Source organism: Pelophylax lessonae (genome assembly GCF_965119305.1).
Source record: "Pelophylax lessonae genome assembly, chromosome: 11".
Lineage (NCBI taxonomy): Eukaryota > Metazoa > Chordata > Amphibia > Anura > Ranidae > Pelophylax > Pelophylax lessonae.
In genome coordinates this window covers 29663063-29680889 of record NC_138778.1, presented here as the reverse complement: position 1 = coordinate 29680889, position 17827 = coordinate 29663063, and the positions used below count along the sequence as shown (strand labels likewise).

Below are 17827 nucleotides of genomic sequence, written 5' to 3'. Positions count from 1 at the left end.
GTGTTGAGTCGATTTTAACAATTTGTAGCTCAGTCACTGAGCAAATGAGCAAATGACTTAACTACTTGCCGACCGCCTGCCTGCCCCAGATATACTGCGGCAGGCTGACTCGGCTGCGCGAACCACTGTACAGTCTCTCATGGGGTCGCACATGTCATCGGAGGCGCTCGCACCCCCATTAGCTAGCGGAGAAGATGACTCACGGGGGCGGCGGCCGCGATCACTCCCCGTGGAGCGAGAATGACGGCTTACCATGGTAAACACAGCAGACCGTTCTCTCTGGAATGAACACAGAGCGCCTGTGTTCCTCCTATTTAGGATCACAGGTCTCTGTGTTTATTCCACAAGCCCATCCGCCTCACAGTTAGAAAACACCCCCCTAGGCATACACTCAGTGCTGTATTTTGGCCTAGGCCAACAAGGCCCAGGCCTAGGGCGGCACTTTGCAGGGGGGCAGCAAAAAAGCCACCCCCCCTCCACCCGAGACTCTATTGCCCACTAGTTGCTAGAGCCGCCTCTCTCATTTCCCCCTCTCTCTCGCTCTCTTATCCCGCCTCTCTCTTATTCCGCCTCTCTCTTATTCCGCCTCTCTCTTATTCCGCCTCTCTCTTATTCCGCCTCTCTCTTATTCCATCTCTCTCTCTGTCTCTCTGTCTCTCTGTCTCTCTGTCTCTCTGTCTCTCCCCTCTCTGTCTCTCCCCTCTCTGTCTCTCCCCTCTCTGTCTCTCCCCTCTCTGTCTCTCTCCTCTCTTGTCTCTCTCCTCTCTTGACTCTCTCCTCTCTTGACTCTCTCCTCTCTTGTCTCTCCCCTCTCTTGTCTCTCTCCTCTCTTGTCTCTCTCCTCTCTTGTCTCTCCCCTCTCTTGTCTCTCCCCTCTCTTGTCTCTCCCCTCTCTTGTCTCTCCCCTCTCTTGACTCTCTCCCCTCTCTTGTCTCTCCCCTCTCTTGTCTCTCCCCTCTCTTGTCTGTCTCTCCATACACTTAACTATTTGATCGCCCCTGAGTTAACCCCATTCCCTGCCAGTGTCAGTACAGTAACAGAGCATATTTTTAGCACTGATTACTGTAATAATGTCACTGGTCCCCCCAAAAATGGCAGTTAGTGGTCCGATCTGTCCGCTGTCACAGTCCCGCTAAAAATCACTGTATCTGCCATTACTAGTAAAATAAATAAATAAATAAAAATGCCATAAACCTTTCCCCTAGTTTGTAGACGCAATAACTTTTGCGCAAACCAATCAAAATACGCTTTTTTTTTTTACCATAAATATGTAGCAGAATACAAATTGGTCTAAAATGATGAAAAAAAATGTGAGTTTTACATTCTTTTTATTGGGAAGGTTATATAGCAGAAAGTAAAATGTATGTTTTTTCTTTCAGAATTGTCACACTTTTTTTGTTTATAGCGCAAAAAATAAACGCAGAAGTGATCAAATACCACCAAAAGAAAGTTCTATTTGTGGGGAAAAATGCATCAATTTAATTTGGGTACAGTGTCCCAGAACCGCAAAATTGTCAGCTAAAATAACACAGTGCCGAATCGCCTGCGGTCCAGAAGCGGTTAAGGGGACGTGGCAGGGTGTGTGTCCTATGCCTACATACTTTTGCTAATACCTTAGTCGTCTCTCGTTCATATCCCAAAAAGTTGGGAGGTATGGTTTACACCAGAGATCCTCAAACTGCGGCCCTCCAGCTGTTGCTGAACTACACATCCCATGAGGCATTGGAAAACTCTGACATTCACAGACATGACAAGGCATGATGGGAATTGTAGTTCCTGAACAACTGGAGGGCCATAGTATGAAGACCCCTGGTTTACACTATTGTTTGAGGATGGGGGGGTCTGTAAAACCATGTGGATGAGCCACATATTTACTGCCTCCCCCCAACCGTTCACCCTTTAGCTGCAAAGGCAGAGAATGGGGGAGTACGCATGCCACGGCTGCGATGCTTTGCTTAACTTCTGCAGCAGAAATTATGCATTATGCCACCCATTTACTGTAAGTGGAACCGCCCTTCACCCACACACAACGCACACAGTTGCGGTATAGTAGTGTGGCATTTAGGCTCAGTTCACATTAGTGCGATAACAGACATTGCATGTGATTCAGGGCGCACTGATCTGAAAATCACGCGATGCTATGTCGGTGCGATGCGCAATCCAGCCATACAGATTGTATAGCTGAATTCGCATCGGATTCGGCACAAACACGCACAGGACCCTTTTTTTTGGGTCCGTAGCAGAATCGGATCCCATGGTGGTTTACACTTATGCGATCCGATTCATGTCCGAATGTCAGTTCGCACTGTGATATGTGAACTGATCTGGGGGTGTCATTAACTTTGAATTGACATCCCCAGCGATTCGCATATGGCAGTGTGAACTGCCTGCGCTGGGAATGTGATGCGGGAACCCACAGTAGATTTGCAGGGTTCCCGCATCGCATAAGTGTGAACCGGGACTCAAGGTGTTAAAAATGGCAGTGAGGAGGCATATCACCTCCTCACCACCTGTCACAAGTGGGCGTAGGGGGCCTTTCAAAGGAGCGGTAGTCTGAGCCCTAAACGAGCCCTTATAACGGGTGCGCTGCGTTTGGGCACACAAGTGCGCTGCAGTTTGGGAATGCATTTTACATGCGATTTTAGATGCACTCTCATCGACTTCTATTCGATTGCATGTTTTCATGAAAACGTGTCAATGCCCTGCATGCTGCATCTTTAATGCAAGCGCATCAATGCCCTGCATGCTGCATCTTTAATGCACTTTCAGAAAACGAGCGGTCAAATAAAAGACAATGGGAGCGCAGAAAAATGCAGATCCGATCTTGCTGCACGCAAACCGCAGCGTACCCGCGGCTTGCAGGCAGCTACAGCACAAAATCTGTAGTCAGCTACAATTCGCCAGAGAAGAATGTTTGTTTGTTTTTTTTATTTATTTTTTTATAGTTGTTACAAATCTGTTACAATGTTACTATGACCTGATCCTAATAGAAAGATACAATTATAGATAAATTCATTGTGAAACTATACTGCCATCTTGTGGGCCTGGATAGAAGTGCTACTGTAGTGCTGCACAGATATGAGGCCTGCCATTGCAAACCTTCTTCTAGAAATGCTTTCTGACTGGCTGTTATTCTGAGCCTCTGGCATCAATGCTTCCAAGTCATTGACCCAGAAGTCAGAGGTCTTTTTCTGCAGACTAGTTTTGGCTCAGTTACTTTAGATATTAAAGTTAGAGTCAGAATGACAGTCAAGCAATTAGCATTTTCAGAAGTGTCAACAAGAAAGTGAGGGGGAAATCCAAAATGTTAGAGTTGCCCCCAGAACAAGTGGTAAGTGGAACTCTTCCAATGGGGACGCCTGTTCCGGTGGCTGTTGTCTAAGTGGGGAATTGCCCTTATTTTGGAAATTCCTCTAACTTCCTGCTGCCTCTTTGGAACAGGAAGTGCAGGAAAATTTCCCCAATGATATACAGACAACAAAAAATAAAAATAAATAACCCAGCGGAGGTTTTAACTAGTGATTGACCGATATCGTTTTTTTTATTACCGATATTCTGGTCATCGCATATCGGTATCAGCCGATATTTTCCTACAAAATGTTTTGTTTTTTTGTTTGTTTTTTTTTCTTGACAGGTACTCCTTGTGGAGGGATCTGGGGAGGTCTAAAAGACCCCAAACCCCTCCTCTGCACTTAAAAGCATTCAAAACGCCAAGTTTGGCTGTTTTGAATGCTGTCATTTTTTTTAATCTGGCGCCGAGTACCCGGAAGTGATGTCATGACATCACTTCCGGATTTTTACATGGAGACCCGATCAGAGCCGAATGCGGCTTTGATCGGGTCTTCAGCGGCCATGCAGGCTGGTTGCCCGGCAGACCCGGACGAGCCGCGGAAGGCGGCAGGAGGGGGGGGATACGTCCCCTCTCGCTCCTCGTAATGACAGCGGAGTGGCTTTTCAGCTGCATCAGTTGTCATTACAAGACAGGATAATCGGTCGATCCCTAGTTTTAACCCTTCTCTGTGCTTTGAAAAAACAAATATTACAGGGAATAGCAGTACATGAGAATGCATGATTTCTGATAATGCATATTAAAAGGCTAGAAGATAAAAATCCAGCCTTAGTGCAACTTGCTGGCAACTTGATGCAACTTCAATACGACTTTCAACTTTGATGTTTTTCAACTTTGGCAAATCATAACAATACAGAGTGTGACACATACACTATCTTGTCAAAGGTTTTGGGACGCCTTCCTTTACACGCACATGAACTTTAATGGCATCCCAGTCTTAGTTTGTAGGGTTCAATATTGAGTTGGCCCACCCTTTGCAGCTATAACACCTTCAACTCTTCTGGGAAGGCTGTCCACAAGGTTTAGGAGTGTGTCTATGGGAAGGTTTTCTTCCAGGAATGCATTTGTGAGGTCAGGCGCTGATGTTGGACAAGAAGGTGACCACTTTTTGCAATATCGTATAACGTTTATATTGGTCAGGCAACGCACTGACACCTTCGCTGCCATAGTGCTATGTGCTGGGTGTTCAGTGTGACCCTGCGCCTTTAAGGAGGGGTGGGCTCTCTCTAGTCACCTGTCCTCCATCTATCTCATCAGAATGCATGTGCTCCCATTGTGGAGACTCTTTAAAGGTAGAGTTAGGGACTGCAGATATCAGGGTGCCTTGGCGCGGCCTGCAGCTTACGCATGTATTTGCAAATGTGTGCAACTAAACCCCTATTTTTAACGCATACTGTTAGACAGGTTAATTTGGCTGGTTGCTGGCTGGTTGGTAAGTAGTGACTGGAAATCCCTTCGTTTTTGATTTGTTGGACAAGAAGGCCTGGCTCGCAGTCTCCACTCTAATTCATCCCAAAGGTGTTCTATCGAGTTGAGGTCAGGACTTAGTCAAGTGAAGTTACTCCACCCCAAACTCGCTCATCCATGTCTTTATGGACCTTGCTTTGTACGCTGGTCCAAATGCTTTGTACGCTGGAGAGGTGATTATGGTGTGGGGTTTTTTTTTCCAGGGGTTGGGTTTGGCCCCTTAGTTCCAGTGAAAGGAACTCTTAAGGTGTCAGTATACCAAGACATTTTGGACAATTTCATGCTCCCAACTTTGTGGGAACAGTTTGGGGATGCCCCCTTCCTGTTCCAACATGACTTCACACCAGTGCACAAAGCAAGGTCCATAAAGACATGGATGAGCGAGTTTGGGGTGGAGGAACTTGACTGGCCTGCACAGAGTCCTGACCTCAACCCGATAGAAAACCTTTGGGATGAATTAGAACAAAGACTGTGAGCCAGGCCTTCTCGTCCATCATCATTGCCTGACCTCACAAATGCGCTTCTGGAAGAACCTTGTGGTCAGCCTTCTCCGAAGAGTTGAAGCTGTTATAGCTGCAAAGGGTGGGCCAACTCAATATTGAACCCTACAGACTAAGACTGGGATGCCAATAAAGATCATGTGCACGTAAAGGCAGTTGTCCCAATACTTTTGACAATATAGTGTATTATTGAACTTACAAAACCCTCTGAAGTCGCAGCCAAAGTTACAATGATAAGACAAAGAAATGACTTCCTTGCAACTTTTGTGATTTTACCATCTCAGTCTATGGCACTCATGTCGCAAGGAAGTCACAGAAAAGTAGTGCAGGTCGCTTGAGCAGTCGCAGCAGTGTGATCCAGGGCTAAAAGTAGGATCTTGTTTTCAATTGGATAAAGGAGAATCATAACCCCTGTCAGTTTTTGTCATTTCGTTTGTTTGCCATCTGTGCCCTATTAGGGAGATTTCCCCTTTACATAGCCAAACAGGAAATGAGAGGAAAATCCTCCAAAGTAGGGAATTCCCAAGTTGTCACCAGAACTAGTGTCCCCATTCAGGGCCGGGACAAGGGGTGGGCAGGAGGGTCGGTTGCCCTGGGCGCAATGGTTAATTGCAGGGATGGGGGGGTCACCTTGACCCTAAGGGAAGGGGGGCGCAGTTTGGCATCCTTGCCCTGGGCGCTGAATGACCTTGTCCCGGAACTGCCCCTATTCCTGTTCAGGTGACAACCCAAAATTTGGGATTTTCTTTCACTTTTTCTCTCAGTGAAAACTGAGGGTGAATCTCCCTAATGGGACCATAGACAGCAAAAAAAAAAAACCTGACAGGGGTTCCAATCCCTCACTCTATCCAAAACTGTGGTTATACTGTAAGAAAAGTGTTTGATTCCATTGCATGCTGAATGTTCTAAAGAGAGATCGACACTGCATATATATCTTTTGTTTACATTTATTTTCAATAAACGTTTATAATTAAAGAGAGATTTGTGATCAGTGAAATAAAACAGGATTTCGGGTATTAGGCTCCGTTCACATCTAGGCGTTTTGGGGCGTTTTTGGGGCGTTTTTCTGCTCTAGGATCAGCTCTCAAAACGCCCAACAAGACAAATCCTATTCATTTCAATGGCCCCTGTTCACATCTGAGCGTTTTGACGCTGTATACAAAACGCCCAACGCTCAAAAAAGTACATGAGCTTCTTTTTGGGCAGATTACAGGCGTTTTCCATTGATCTCTATTCAATCTAAAAACGCCTGCACAAAAATCGCGGTAAAAATCGCGGTAAAATCGCGGTAAAAAACGCCGCAAAAATCGCGGTAAAATCGCGGTAAAAAACGCGCGAAAAACGCTACGCTCAGGTGTGAATGTAGCCTTAAGGCTCCGTTCACATCTAGGCGTTTTGGGGCGTTTTTGGGGCGTTTTTCTGCTCTAGGATCAGCTCTCAAAACGCCCAACAAGACAAATCCTATTCATTTCAATGGCCCCTGTTCACATCTGAGCGTTTTGAAGCTGTATACAAAACGCCCAACGCTCAAAAAAGTACATGAGCTTCTTTTTGGGCAGATTACAGGCGTTTTCCATTGATCTCTATTCAATCTAAAAACGCCTGCACAAAAATCGCGGTAAAAATCGCGGTAAAATCGCGGTAAAAAACGCCGCAAAAATCGCGGTAAAATCGCGGTAAAAACGCGCGAAAAACGCTACGCTCAGGTGTGAATGTAGCCTAAGCGCCTGGAAGAGTATATAAGAAGCTTGCAATGATATTAGAATTACCCTCATTGGTTCATCAGAGTGTCCAGCTTTCCGTTCTCTCTCCGAGCGCTTTGTTCGCAGAATCTGCTTGGCTTGCTTTTCTGGCAGAATTGGCGAGGCGTCTAAAAACAAATGCAACATGAAGATTAACGACTTTACCACCGGAGGATTTTGCTGTCTTACGTCTGGGCCACTTTTTGCGATTCGGCACTGTGCGACTTTAACTGACAATTGCGCGGTCATGCAACGCCGTACAAAACGAAATTTACGTCTTTTTTTCCCACAAACAGAGCTTTCTTTTGGTGATATTTGCTATAAACAAAAAAAGAGCAACAATTTTGAAAAAATAACAATATTTTTCACATTTTTTTTATATGAAATTCCCCCCCAAAAAAATGTAAAAATCAAAATTTTTTATCATTTTAAGCCAATTTGTTTTCTGCTACATATTTTTGGTAAAAAAAATCGCAATAAGCGTATTTTGATTGGTTTGCGCAAAAGTTATTGCGTTTACTAACTAAGGGAAAGATTTCTGTAGTTTTTGGTGTTTTTTTAACGAGTAATGGCGGCGATCTGCTATTTTTTTTTTTTTTTCTCGGGACTGCGACATTGCGGCAAACAGATCGGACCCTTGACTGACATTTTTGACACGTTTGGGGGTATCAGTGACATTTCTACAGTAATCAGTGCTATACATATGCACTGTTACTGTAAAAATGACACTGGCAGGGAAGGGGTTAATTTTATTGGAGAGGGAGGGGTTAATGTATGCCTGGTGCTTACTGACATGTGTGGGGGGAGGTGACTGAGTGACACAGGGACAGATCGCATGTTCAGCTATGCTGAACCCTGCAATCTGACGCTGTCTGTCACTTAGGAGATCCGCCCGCTTTGTTTACACAAGCGGGCGGATCTCCAGACTCGATTCCCCGATGATCGGGGAAGAGCAGCGGTGATCGCCGCTGGTCCTCCCCTGGCCCGACTCCCGCTGTGACTGAATACAGCGGGAGCGAGCCTCCGGCGGCACGCGCCGCCAAGAGGGGAATGTCTGGCGACTTAGGTCTACGTCGCCAGACGTTATCGAGCCACTTTGCTGCAGTAGAGCTCTAGTGAGCAGTGCGGAAGTGGTTAAAGCCTAACTTTAGACATTTTTTTTAGGGTTTGGGTAGAGTGGGGAACAGTTAAAGCCCAACTTCGGGCAACTAAAAAATGATCCCTTGCAGTGGGGCTGTGCCTGGTCTGCAAGTGTTAACCGGTTGCCGACCGCCCGCCACCTTTTTACTGCAGCAGCGCGGCCCTCCTGCGCAAACCAACGTAGATCTATGTCGGTTGCGCGCTTGCAGCTAGGGGGCGAGCGTGCGCCTCCGCCGGCCCACTCCCGCCCCCACTCGGCAGCAGGGACTCTGATTCACGGGGCAGGGGGCTCCGATTGCCGCCTGCCACCCGCGATCGCTCCCCGCTGAGAGAGGAAGGTCAGCTATTGTAAACACAGCTGACCGTTCTTCTCTCTGGAATGATCACCTTCTTTATAGGATCACATGTCTCTATGATCATTTCACAAGCCACACCCCCCCACAGTTAGAATCCCTCCCCTAGGCTCACATTTAACCCCTTGATCACCCAGTGTTAACCCCTTCCCGGCCAGTGTCATTATTACAGTAAGGCCCCTTTCACACATGCGGACCTTTCAGATCCGCCTGTCAGTTTTTTTGGCGGATCTGAACGGATGCCCCATGCATCTCTATGGGGCCGCGGATGTCAGCGGAGACATGTCCGCTGACATCCGATCCTGTCTGTCAAATCCGGACGGATGGAAACCCTATTTTCCATCCGTCTGGTGGATCGGATGAGAACAGACAGGCGGTCCAGTCTCATCCAATTCCCCATAGAGGACAGCGGGGATCTGACAGCTCTGTCTCCGCACACAGCGCGGAGATGGGAGCTGTCATCCACCTGCTCAGCGGGGGTCAGCGGATCGATCCCCCGCTGAGCAGAACGGCTCTGTCGATGGAACGGAGCCGTGTGAAAGGGGCCTTACAGTCCATATTTTTAGCACTGATTACTGTAGTAATGTCACTGGTCCCCCCAAAAGTGTTAAAAATGTCAGTTAGGGGTCTGATCTGTCCGCCGCAATGTCGCAGTCTCGCTAAAAATCGCAGATCGCCGCCATTACTAGTAAAAAAAAACAATAAAAATGACAAATCTTTTCCGTAGTTAGTAGAGGCGATAACTTTTGCGCAAACCAATCAAAATACGCTTATTGCGATTTTCTTTACCAAAAATATGCAGCAGAAAACAAATTGGGACTAAAATGTTAAAGTTTGATATTTACATTTTTTTTTTTTTTGGTGAATGTTCTATAGCAGAATGTTTTTTTCAGAATTGTCGCTTTTTTTTTTTTTTTTTTGTTTATAGCGCAAAAAATAAAAATCGCACAGGTGATCAAATACCACCAAAAGAAAGCTCTATTTGTGGGAAATTAAGGACATCAATTTTATTTAGGTACAGACCGCGCAATTGTTCATTAAATAATGCAGTGCCGAATCGCAAAATATGGCCTGCTCATTAAGGGGGAAAATCTTCCGGTCCAGAAGTGGTTAATTACTCAGATTAGAAACTAAACAGCCAGGTGTAAACCAGCGCTAATTCCAATAATAGAAAAAATCAATCATAAACTCTGTCAGAATAATTTTAAACCACACATAATAAATATACATAAAATAGCAGTTGGTGTATATAAATCCATAAAAAAAATCAGTGTGAAAAAAGTTGAAAAAACTAATTTAAATATTCATGAAATAATGATATATCTAAAAAAAAAGTCCATAAAGAAGTCCATGTAAATGTGCTGAAAAATATAATTATTAATAAAAAACACAAAAAAAAACACAAAAAAATATAGAGATCCAAAAACGTGATGTAAACACTCAATCCACCAGTGTCACCGATATGAAAAGATGAAAAGATCCCAACAGTGTGAGTGCAATGGCCGCTCACCTCAATAATAAATCAATAGGGCGTTTATCATAGAAGTAATATTCCTCTGTGAGGCTCCAATGGTAGTGATGGCTCAGCTGGTATAAAATTGTAAATGGACAGCCAAACTTTTTGGAGGGAACTAATCCCTTGCTGGTTCACTTATTGGAAATAGACTCCATAGTGTAGTATATACGATATAGTTTAATGAAGAACAATAAAAGACTTAAAATTAAGTTCAGGCAGATGAATAGGATATGGACCACTCAGTCCCCACAGTAAGTGGCGTGTAAAAACCGAACATCCGGTCACGGCCGTAGACCGGAAGTAACGTCAGCCGGCTACTCCCGACGCGTTGCGTCACACCAACATGTGACTTTTTCAAGGGCATGCCCTTAATAAAATCTTTCCAAAAAAGACTCGGATGTCAGTAAAACCTGACAGAGGCTCTTTCCACACAAAATAAAATGATATTTTCTAGACATGTGCAGAATTGTTTAGTTTTGGATAGATTCTTTGTTACTAATTTCATTTTGTTCATTTTGGAATTATTTTAGTTCCGTTTTTTGTTTCATTTAATTTCATTTTGTTTATACATTTTCTAACCAATTCTAAATTTTCGGGAATGATTAGAATTCAGATCGGTCGAAAAATTATCGATTTGAAATCTGTGTGAAGCCGGTCGGCGCATCCTTAACAACCGATGACTTATCAGCTGTCAGCGGGCTTCCCCACTGACAGCTGAATTGTAGAATGCCGGCAGTAGAAAATTCTGAAAAAAAAAGTGTGGGGTCCCCCCCAATCCATACTAGGCCCTTTGGGTCTGGTATGGATTTTAAGGATGGATTAAAAAATGGCATGGGCCCCCCTAAAATCCATACCAGACCCTTATACGAGTATGCTGCCCGGCAGGCCAGGTAAGGGGGGGGGAGTGAGCGTGTGAACGAGTGTTGATGGGGACAAGGGCCTCTTCCCCGCAACCCTGGGTGGTGGTTGTGGGGGTCTGTGACGGGGGCTTATCTGGATCTGTAAGCCCCCTTTAACAAGTATGGGGTACATAGTACCTCTACCCATTTACCAAAAAAGTGAATGAGGACACAACACCAGTTTTTGACAATTACTTTATTAAAAAACAATGTCCTTCGGTGTAGATCCATCAATCATTGGAATAGGGCTGTAACATAACAAAATGTGGAAAAAGTGAAGCACTGTGAATACATTCTGGATGCACTGTACAAACACTCGAAGATGATGATTCACCGCCGCTCCTCTGGCCCGACTCCCGCTGTAACTGAATACAGCGGGAGCGAGCCTCCGGCGCCGCCGAGAGAAGGCAATGTCTGGTGACGTAGGTCTACGTCGCCAGACGATAACGAACCACTTTGCCGCAGTACAGTCAACGTAACTGGTCGGCAAGTGGTTAGGAGATATTCAGAGTGCATGCTCTGGTGACGTCACCGGAACATGTGCTCTGACGGTCCAGCATACAGTTTTGGGTGTTCAGAGCCCGTGCCGTAAAAAGTGGCTCCGGGAGTGACGTCATCCTGCCTTCAGCCACTCATGCAGCCGGAGGCCATGAACCTGGAAGAAAGACCAGGGAAAGATGTCAGCCCTCAGCGGTGACAGTGCGGCACTGGAGGACTTAGTTCTAAAGTAGGTTTCTCATGTGCTGGTATGGGATGCATACTAGCACATTATGACATTGCCTTCCAGGGAATTTTTTTTTTTTTTTCACAAACTGCAGTTTTCTACCTCTTTAAGGTCTGTACTGATGGGCAAAGCTTTGGCACTTCCTAATGACAAAGTTTGCCCACCCCTGAGGAAATGGAGAAAGATTTTAGGATTGGCCTTAGGGTGAGCTTAGGGGTTAAAATCTGATGGGAAGTTGGTTGACCTTCCCTTCCAGCACAGCTAAGAACTATACTGTTATGGGGTTTGGTGCCAAATACGTAAAAGCTCCTTCTGGTATGCTGAATAAATTTCAACATGCAGCTACAGTACCCCATGGATTCAGTAGATGTACCCCTTGTGGAACAGTTACTACAGGTTTACGATTTCTAGAAAATCCACCAAAAACTGTTCACTTAGGGCAGTAGCTGTCAACTTATGAGCTAAAGGGGGGCCCCAACATCACCAAACAGTTGCACATAATGTTCAATATATGTAATGCTTGATCTTGTGTGGATGGGGGAGGAATCTGTGAAAAAGGGAAAAAGTGACTGAGGACTCTGATGGGATGGGGGGGTTGAAGACTCAGATGTGACAAGGGACCCCATTTTAGACTGAGGTGCCTCGAGAGGTATCTGTGAAAGGTAGGGGACACAGAGGGCTCTGGTGGTAATGGGGGGGGGGACTTTGATTTGAAGGAGGGGGGGTAGCTGGGACAGCCGGGAGCCCACACTTGCAATGCTGGGGAGTCGTTTTATACTTTTTATATATTTTTATATATATAAATAAAAATATATATATATATAAAAAAACATATATATATATATTTATTTATTTTTTTATATATATATTTATTTATTTTTTTATATATATATATTTATTTATTTTATATATATATATATATATATATATATATATATATATATATATATATATATATATATATATATATATATATATATATATTTATTTATTTATTTTTTTATATATATTTATTTATTTTTTTTATATATATATATATATATATATATATATATATATTTATTTTTTTAATATATATATATATATATATATATATATATATATAATATATATATAATTTTTTTTTTGATATATATATATATATATATATATATATATATATATATATATATATATGTGTGTGTATATGTATGTTATATTTTAAATATTTTACAAAATATATGTAAAATATTTGCTCACACCATTACATTTCTCAATTTATGTTGCTTCTCTTCTATCATCTAGAAAATGTATCAAGCTTCACTTATTGAATCTCTCAGGGACCTGTCCCATACATTGGGATTCAGCGCACCAACAGGAGAAGGCTTGTTGTTTCAGGGATGTTGACTTAAGGCTGCTGAAAAATGAATGGACAAAAGTCCTCTTTCAGAAAAGTAGCGTCCTCCTGGGAACAGAGCGTCCAGAAGATATGAGTGGAATGCTCAGTCTGCTTAACAAGCTGCTGCTACCTACAAGATGGGTTATTGAAGAAGAAGCCGTTTATTTCTGAGCGTAGACAGCTACAGTCCGGGAACATTTATTTGGTAGTTACAGGACGCAACACATTGGGGAGGATTTACTAAAACTGGGGCACACATAATCTGGTGCAGCTCTGCATAGTGACCAATCGGCTTCTAACTTCAGCTTGTTTAATTAAGCTTTGACAATTAAACCTAGAAGCTGATTGGTTACTATGCGGAGCTGCATCAGATTCTGTGTGCATCAGTTTTAGTAAATCCTCCCTTTGTATTTTATAATTGATTTTTGCATCACCTTATTGAATAAGGCAAAGTACACCAGGGGGGAGATTTACTAAAACTGGTGCACTCAGACTCTGATGATGCAGCTGTGCATGGTAACCAATCAGCTTCTAACTTCAGCTTGTTCAATTAATATGATTGTAAAGTCTTTAAAAAACATTAAACATGTTATACTTGCTCCTCTGTGCAGTTGGTTTTACATAGAGCAGCCCGGATCCTCCTCTTCTTGGGTCCCTCTTCGGTTTTCCTGGCCCCTCCCACCTGTTGAGTGCCCCCACAGCAATCAGCTTACTATGGGGGCACCTGAGTCGAGCTGCAGCTCTGTGTGTCCATTCAGACACAAAGCTGTGCTCCAGACCCGCCCCTCTCTCTCCTGATTGGCTAACTGACCTTGATTGACAGCTGCGGGAGCCAATGGTGCCGCGGCTGTGTCTCAGCCAATCAGGAGGGGGCGTCCCGGACGGCCGGGGGACTCGTGGACATGCCTGGATAGAGATGGGGCTCAGGTAAGTATTAGGGGGTGCTGGGCCGGCCGCTATACACAGAAGGCTTTTTATCTTAATGCATAGAAAGCATTAAGATAAACCTTCCGCCTTTACAACTCCTTTAAGCTTTGACAATTAAACCTGGAAGCTGATTGGTTACTGTGCAGAGCTGCACCACATTCTGTGTGCACCACTTTTAGTAAATCAATCCCCCCCCCCCTTTGCATTTTGATTGCTTTTTGCACCACCTTACTGAATAAATAAAGTACACAAAGGAGTTGATTTACTAAAACTGGTGCACTCAGATGCAGATCTGGTGCAGCTGTGTATGGTAGCCAATCAGCTTCTAACTTCAGCTTGTTCAATTAAGCTTTGGCAATAAAACCTGGAAGCTGATTGGTTTCTATGCAGACCTGCACCAGGTTTTGCACTCTCCAGCTTTAGTAAATAACCCCCAAGGGCATTTTTTAATCCTCCAGAAGCGCAAGTCTGAGAAGGATCACACGTAGAAGGCATTTAAGCTGTGGCCATACACGAGTAGATTTTTCAAACTAACATTCGTAGGAAAATCCTCAGTACATTCGATGACTTGAGGAATGCTGTTCGAAAATACTTCAATATGCAAGAAGAAAGATGGACTTTTCTGGTGCCAAGACACTGTCAGAGCAAAATGTTTAAATTCACAGCTTTATTACATTATAATGTTAAAAACATATAAAGTCTATACAATTACAGTTTGTATACAATGCCTCCCTGATAAACATTGGAGCAAAAATCCCCCAATATTCAGTGGATATTTTACAACTTATAATAGTGTCCTACAATGACTCTATGCAGTGTGTGTATGTTTGTTGTAGATGTGTATGCAGTGTGTATGTATGTTGTATACATGTGTATGTAAGTTTTTGCAGTGTGTATGTATGTGTATGCAATGTGTATGTATGTTGTATACATGTGTACTGTATGTATGTTATATTTATGTTGTATGCAAGTGTGTGTGTGTTTGCAGTCTTTGTGTGTTGTATGTATATGTATGCTGTATGTATGTATGTTTTATACATGTCTACTGTATGTATGTATGTTTTATACATGTCTACTGTATGTATGTGTATGTATGTTGTATATATGTGTATGGTATGTATGTGCATGCAGTGTGTGTTATATGCATGTGTATCTAAGTTGTATGCATGTGTTTGCAGTGTTTACGTATGTTGTATGCATGTGTATGTATGTATGTTGTATACCATCGTACTATATGTATGTGCATGCATGTGTATGTATGTTAATGCAGTGTATATGTATGTTGTATGCATGTTGTATGCAGTGTGTATGTCTGCATGTTGTATGCAGTGTGTATGTATGTTGTATGCAGTGTGTATGTTGTATGTATGTTGTATGTATGTTGTATGTATGTTGTATGTATGCATGTTGTATGCATGTTGTATGCATGTATATGCATAGGTGGTACTGCTGTGATGTGTATGTATGTTGTATGCAAGTTGAATGCATGTGTATGTATGTGTTTGCAGTGTATATGTATGTTGTATGCAGTGTGTATGTTGTATGCATGTGTATGAACAGTATGTGTTTGCAGTGTATATGTATGTTGTATGCAGTGTGTATGTATGTGTTTGCAGTGTATATGTATGTTGTATGCATGTGTATGAACAGTATGTGTTTGCAGTGTATATGTATGTTGTATGCAGTGTGTAGGTTATATTCAGGTATGTTGGGTGTATGTTGGGTGTATGTTGGGTGTATGTTGGGTGTATGCGCAGCATGCAGTAAAACTGGCCATAAACTGGTAGATTTTTGTACAAACCTTTCTATGAAAAACTCCGCAGTACATTCGATTCTTCTATCAGAGACTAGAAGAATTTTGTTCCCTTCAGCATTTTATTTGCTTTTATATTCAATTTTGGAATTTAAAAAAAAATAAAAAAATTTCCATCCTGCTCATCACTATGGTTGAAAACGATCATGGATTTGCATGTTCCAAAAACTACAATTTTGGCACAACATTCTACAAGTGTATGGTAAGCTTAATTCACAGCGACCAGTCAGCAGTCATCTTTCATTGTTCTAATGATAGAATGATGGTAGCTCTATCACCTGCACTACTTTAGGAAGCCAATTTATTATCATATAGCCAATAATAAAGAATACATTTCATTTGCTAACAATCATTTTTAGACTTTAACTAAAAGTATAAAAATAATATAATTTGCTAACAATAAATGGTATACTTTAAGTAAACCTAGTCAATTCTACGTCAAAATTACGTTTGGCGCTTACCAGTGAAAACTGCCAGAAGCACCACGAGAAGGATCAGGGCTACGGAAATCTTCATTTTGACTCTCCTGTCCGCTTGCCGTTTCAAAAATGAACACCACTTAGGAAGAAACGGACCTCTTAAGGTCCCAACGTCAGCAAAAACTGTCTTTTTTTTTTTTTTTTTTTCAGACTCTACAGTGTGCAAAGGCTCAGAATACACATAGGGATGTGACCATTCCAAGAATTTGAGTGCCCCCCCCCCCTCCTCCCAGAACTACACATCAGCTGCAAGTAGGAGTAAAGAAAATATAGAACTTTGGAGTCCTGTTACTGGAATTCAAATAATGTCACCTTCACAATTTCACACTGCATTTATGCATTTATAAAAAAAAAGTAAATGGGACAAAGGACGGACAGCTTTATTTCAGGGTGGATTTGCACCACCTTTGTTGCATTTAGCACACGTTGAGTTGACATGCACTGATATATTTTATTTAAACACAATGCATTGATGTCCAGATTTTTTTAATACATAGCAGCAGTCCAAAAACTTTATTTTATACTAAACACACAATCGGGGCCTGTACAAGGGGTGGGTGGAAGGGACAGGTGTCCTGGGTGGAACAGTTTATTGTAAGAAGGGGAGGGGGTCGCAGGTGAAGTACCGGCAGTATGTTGCCAAAAGTTTTCTGGGCAAAAGTTTGTGACTTCCACCGGCCACGCTACAATGCTGCAGAGCTGTAAGGATGTGCCAAGTGCACCCCTGCACCCAGCACAAGCCTAGGACCCGGCCTTCACTTCCTTGTCAGGCAGAGCCGCGGAATAATCGCTGCCTGACAGGTGCTTCTGAGTCCCGCCACTGCGTGACATCACCAAGAGGCTGGCCGGGAGGCGGGCTGGGAGAGGATCATAGAGAGCAGCTGGGCAGCGAGTGAAGTGTGACTGAAGAGGAGGAACCAACCCAACCAGGCAGCGAATCTCAAAAGTAAGCAGAGGGGCATCTACTGATTAATCAGCTAACTCGGGGGGAGGGGAGAGGAGAGGAGAGGTGAGGTTAAATAATTACCAATCTTATTTAAAATACAGGCATACCTCGTTTTACGTACACTTACGAGTATGGACACAGCTTGGTCAGCTTGGCATGGCATTACACCCGGGTTTTAACATTGGTGTCTATAGGAAATCTTGGTCAACTTGACATGGCACTGCTGCCGGTTTTTAACATTCGTGTCTATGGGAAATCTCAGCTTGATATGGCACTGCTCCCTGTCTTACATTGGCATCTATGGAAAATCTTGGTCAGCTTGACATGGCACTGCTCTCGGTTTTCAACATTGGCGTCTATGGGAGATCTCAGTCAGCTTGATATGGCACTGCTCCCTGTCTAACCTAGACATCTATAGGAAATCTTGGTCAACTTGACATTGCACTGCTGCCAGTTTTATACATTGGCATCCATGGGAAATCTCAGTCAGCTTGATATGGCACTGCTCCCTGTCTAACATTGGCATCAATGGAAAATCTTGGTCAGCTTGACATGGCACTGCTCCCGGTTTTTAACATTGGTGTCTATGGAAAA

The 17827-nt window shown here is 43.2% G+C and overlaps 1 protein-coding gene across 1 annotated transcript in view; it reads right to left on the bottom strand.

Moving 5' to 3' along the window:
• Positions 1-16420, bottom strand: part of LOC309567319 (uncharacterized protein C17orf67 homolog) — a 47919-nt gene extending 31499 nt beyond the window's left edge. The window contains exons 1-2 of the mRNA XM_082272735.1: positions 16270-16420; positions 7086-7186 (exon numbers count right to left, since the gene is read on the bottom strand). Coding sequence (XP_082128861.1) covers positions 7086-7186; positions 16270-16324 — 156 coding nt within the window. The 5' untranslated portion in view covers positions 16325-16420. The remainder of the gene's footprint in view (positions 1-7085; positions 7187-16269) is intronic.
• Between the last annotated feature and the right edge of the window lie 1407 nt (positions 16421-17827).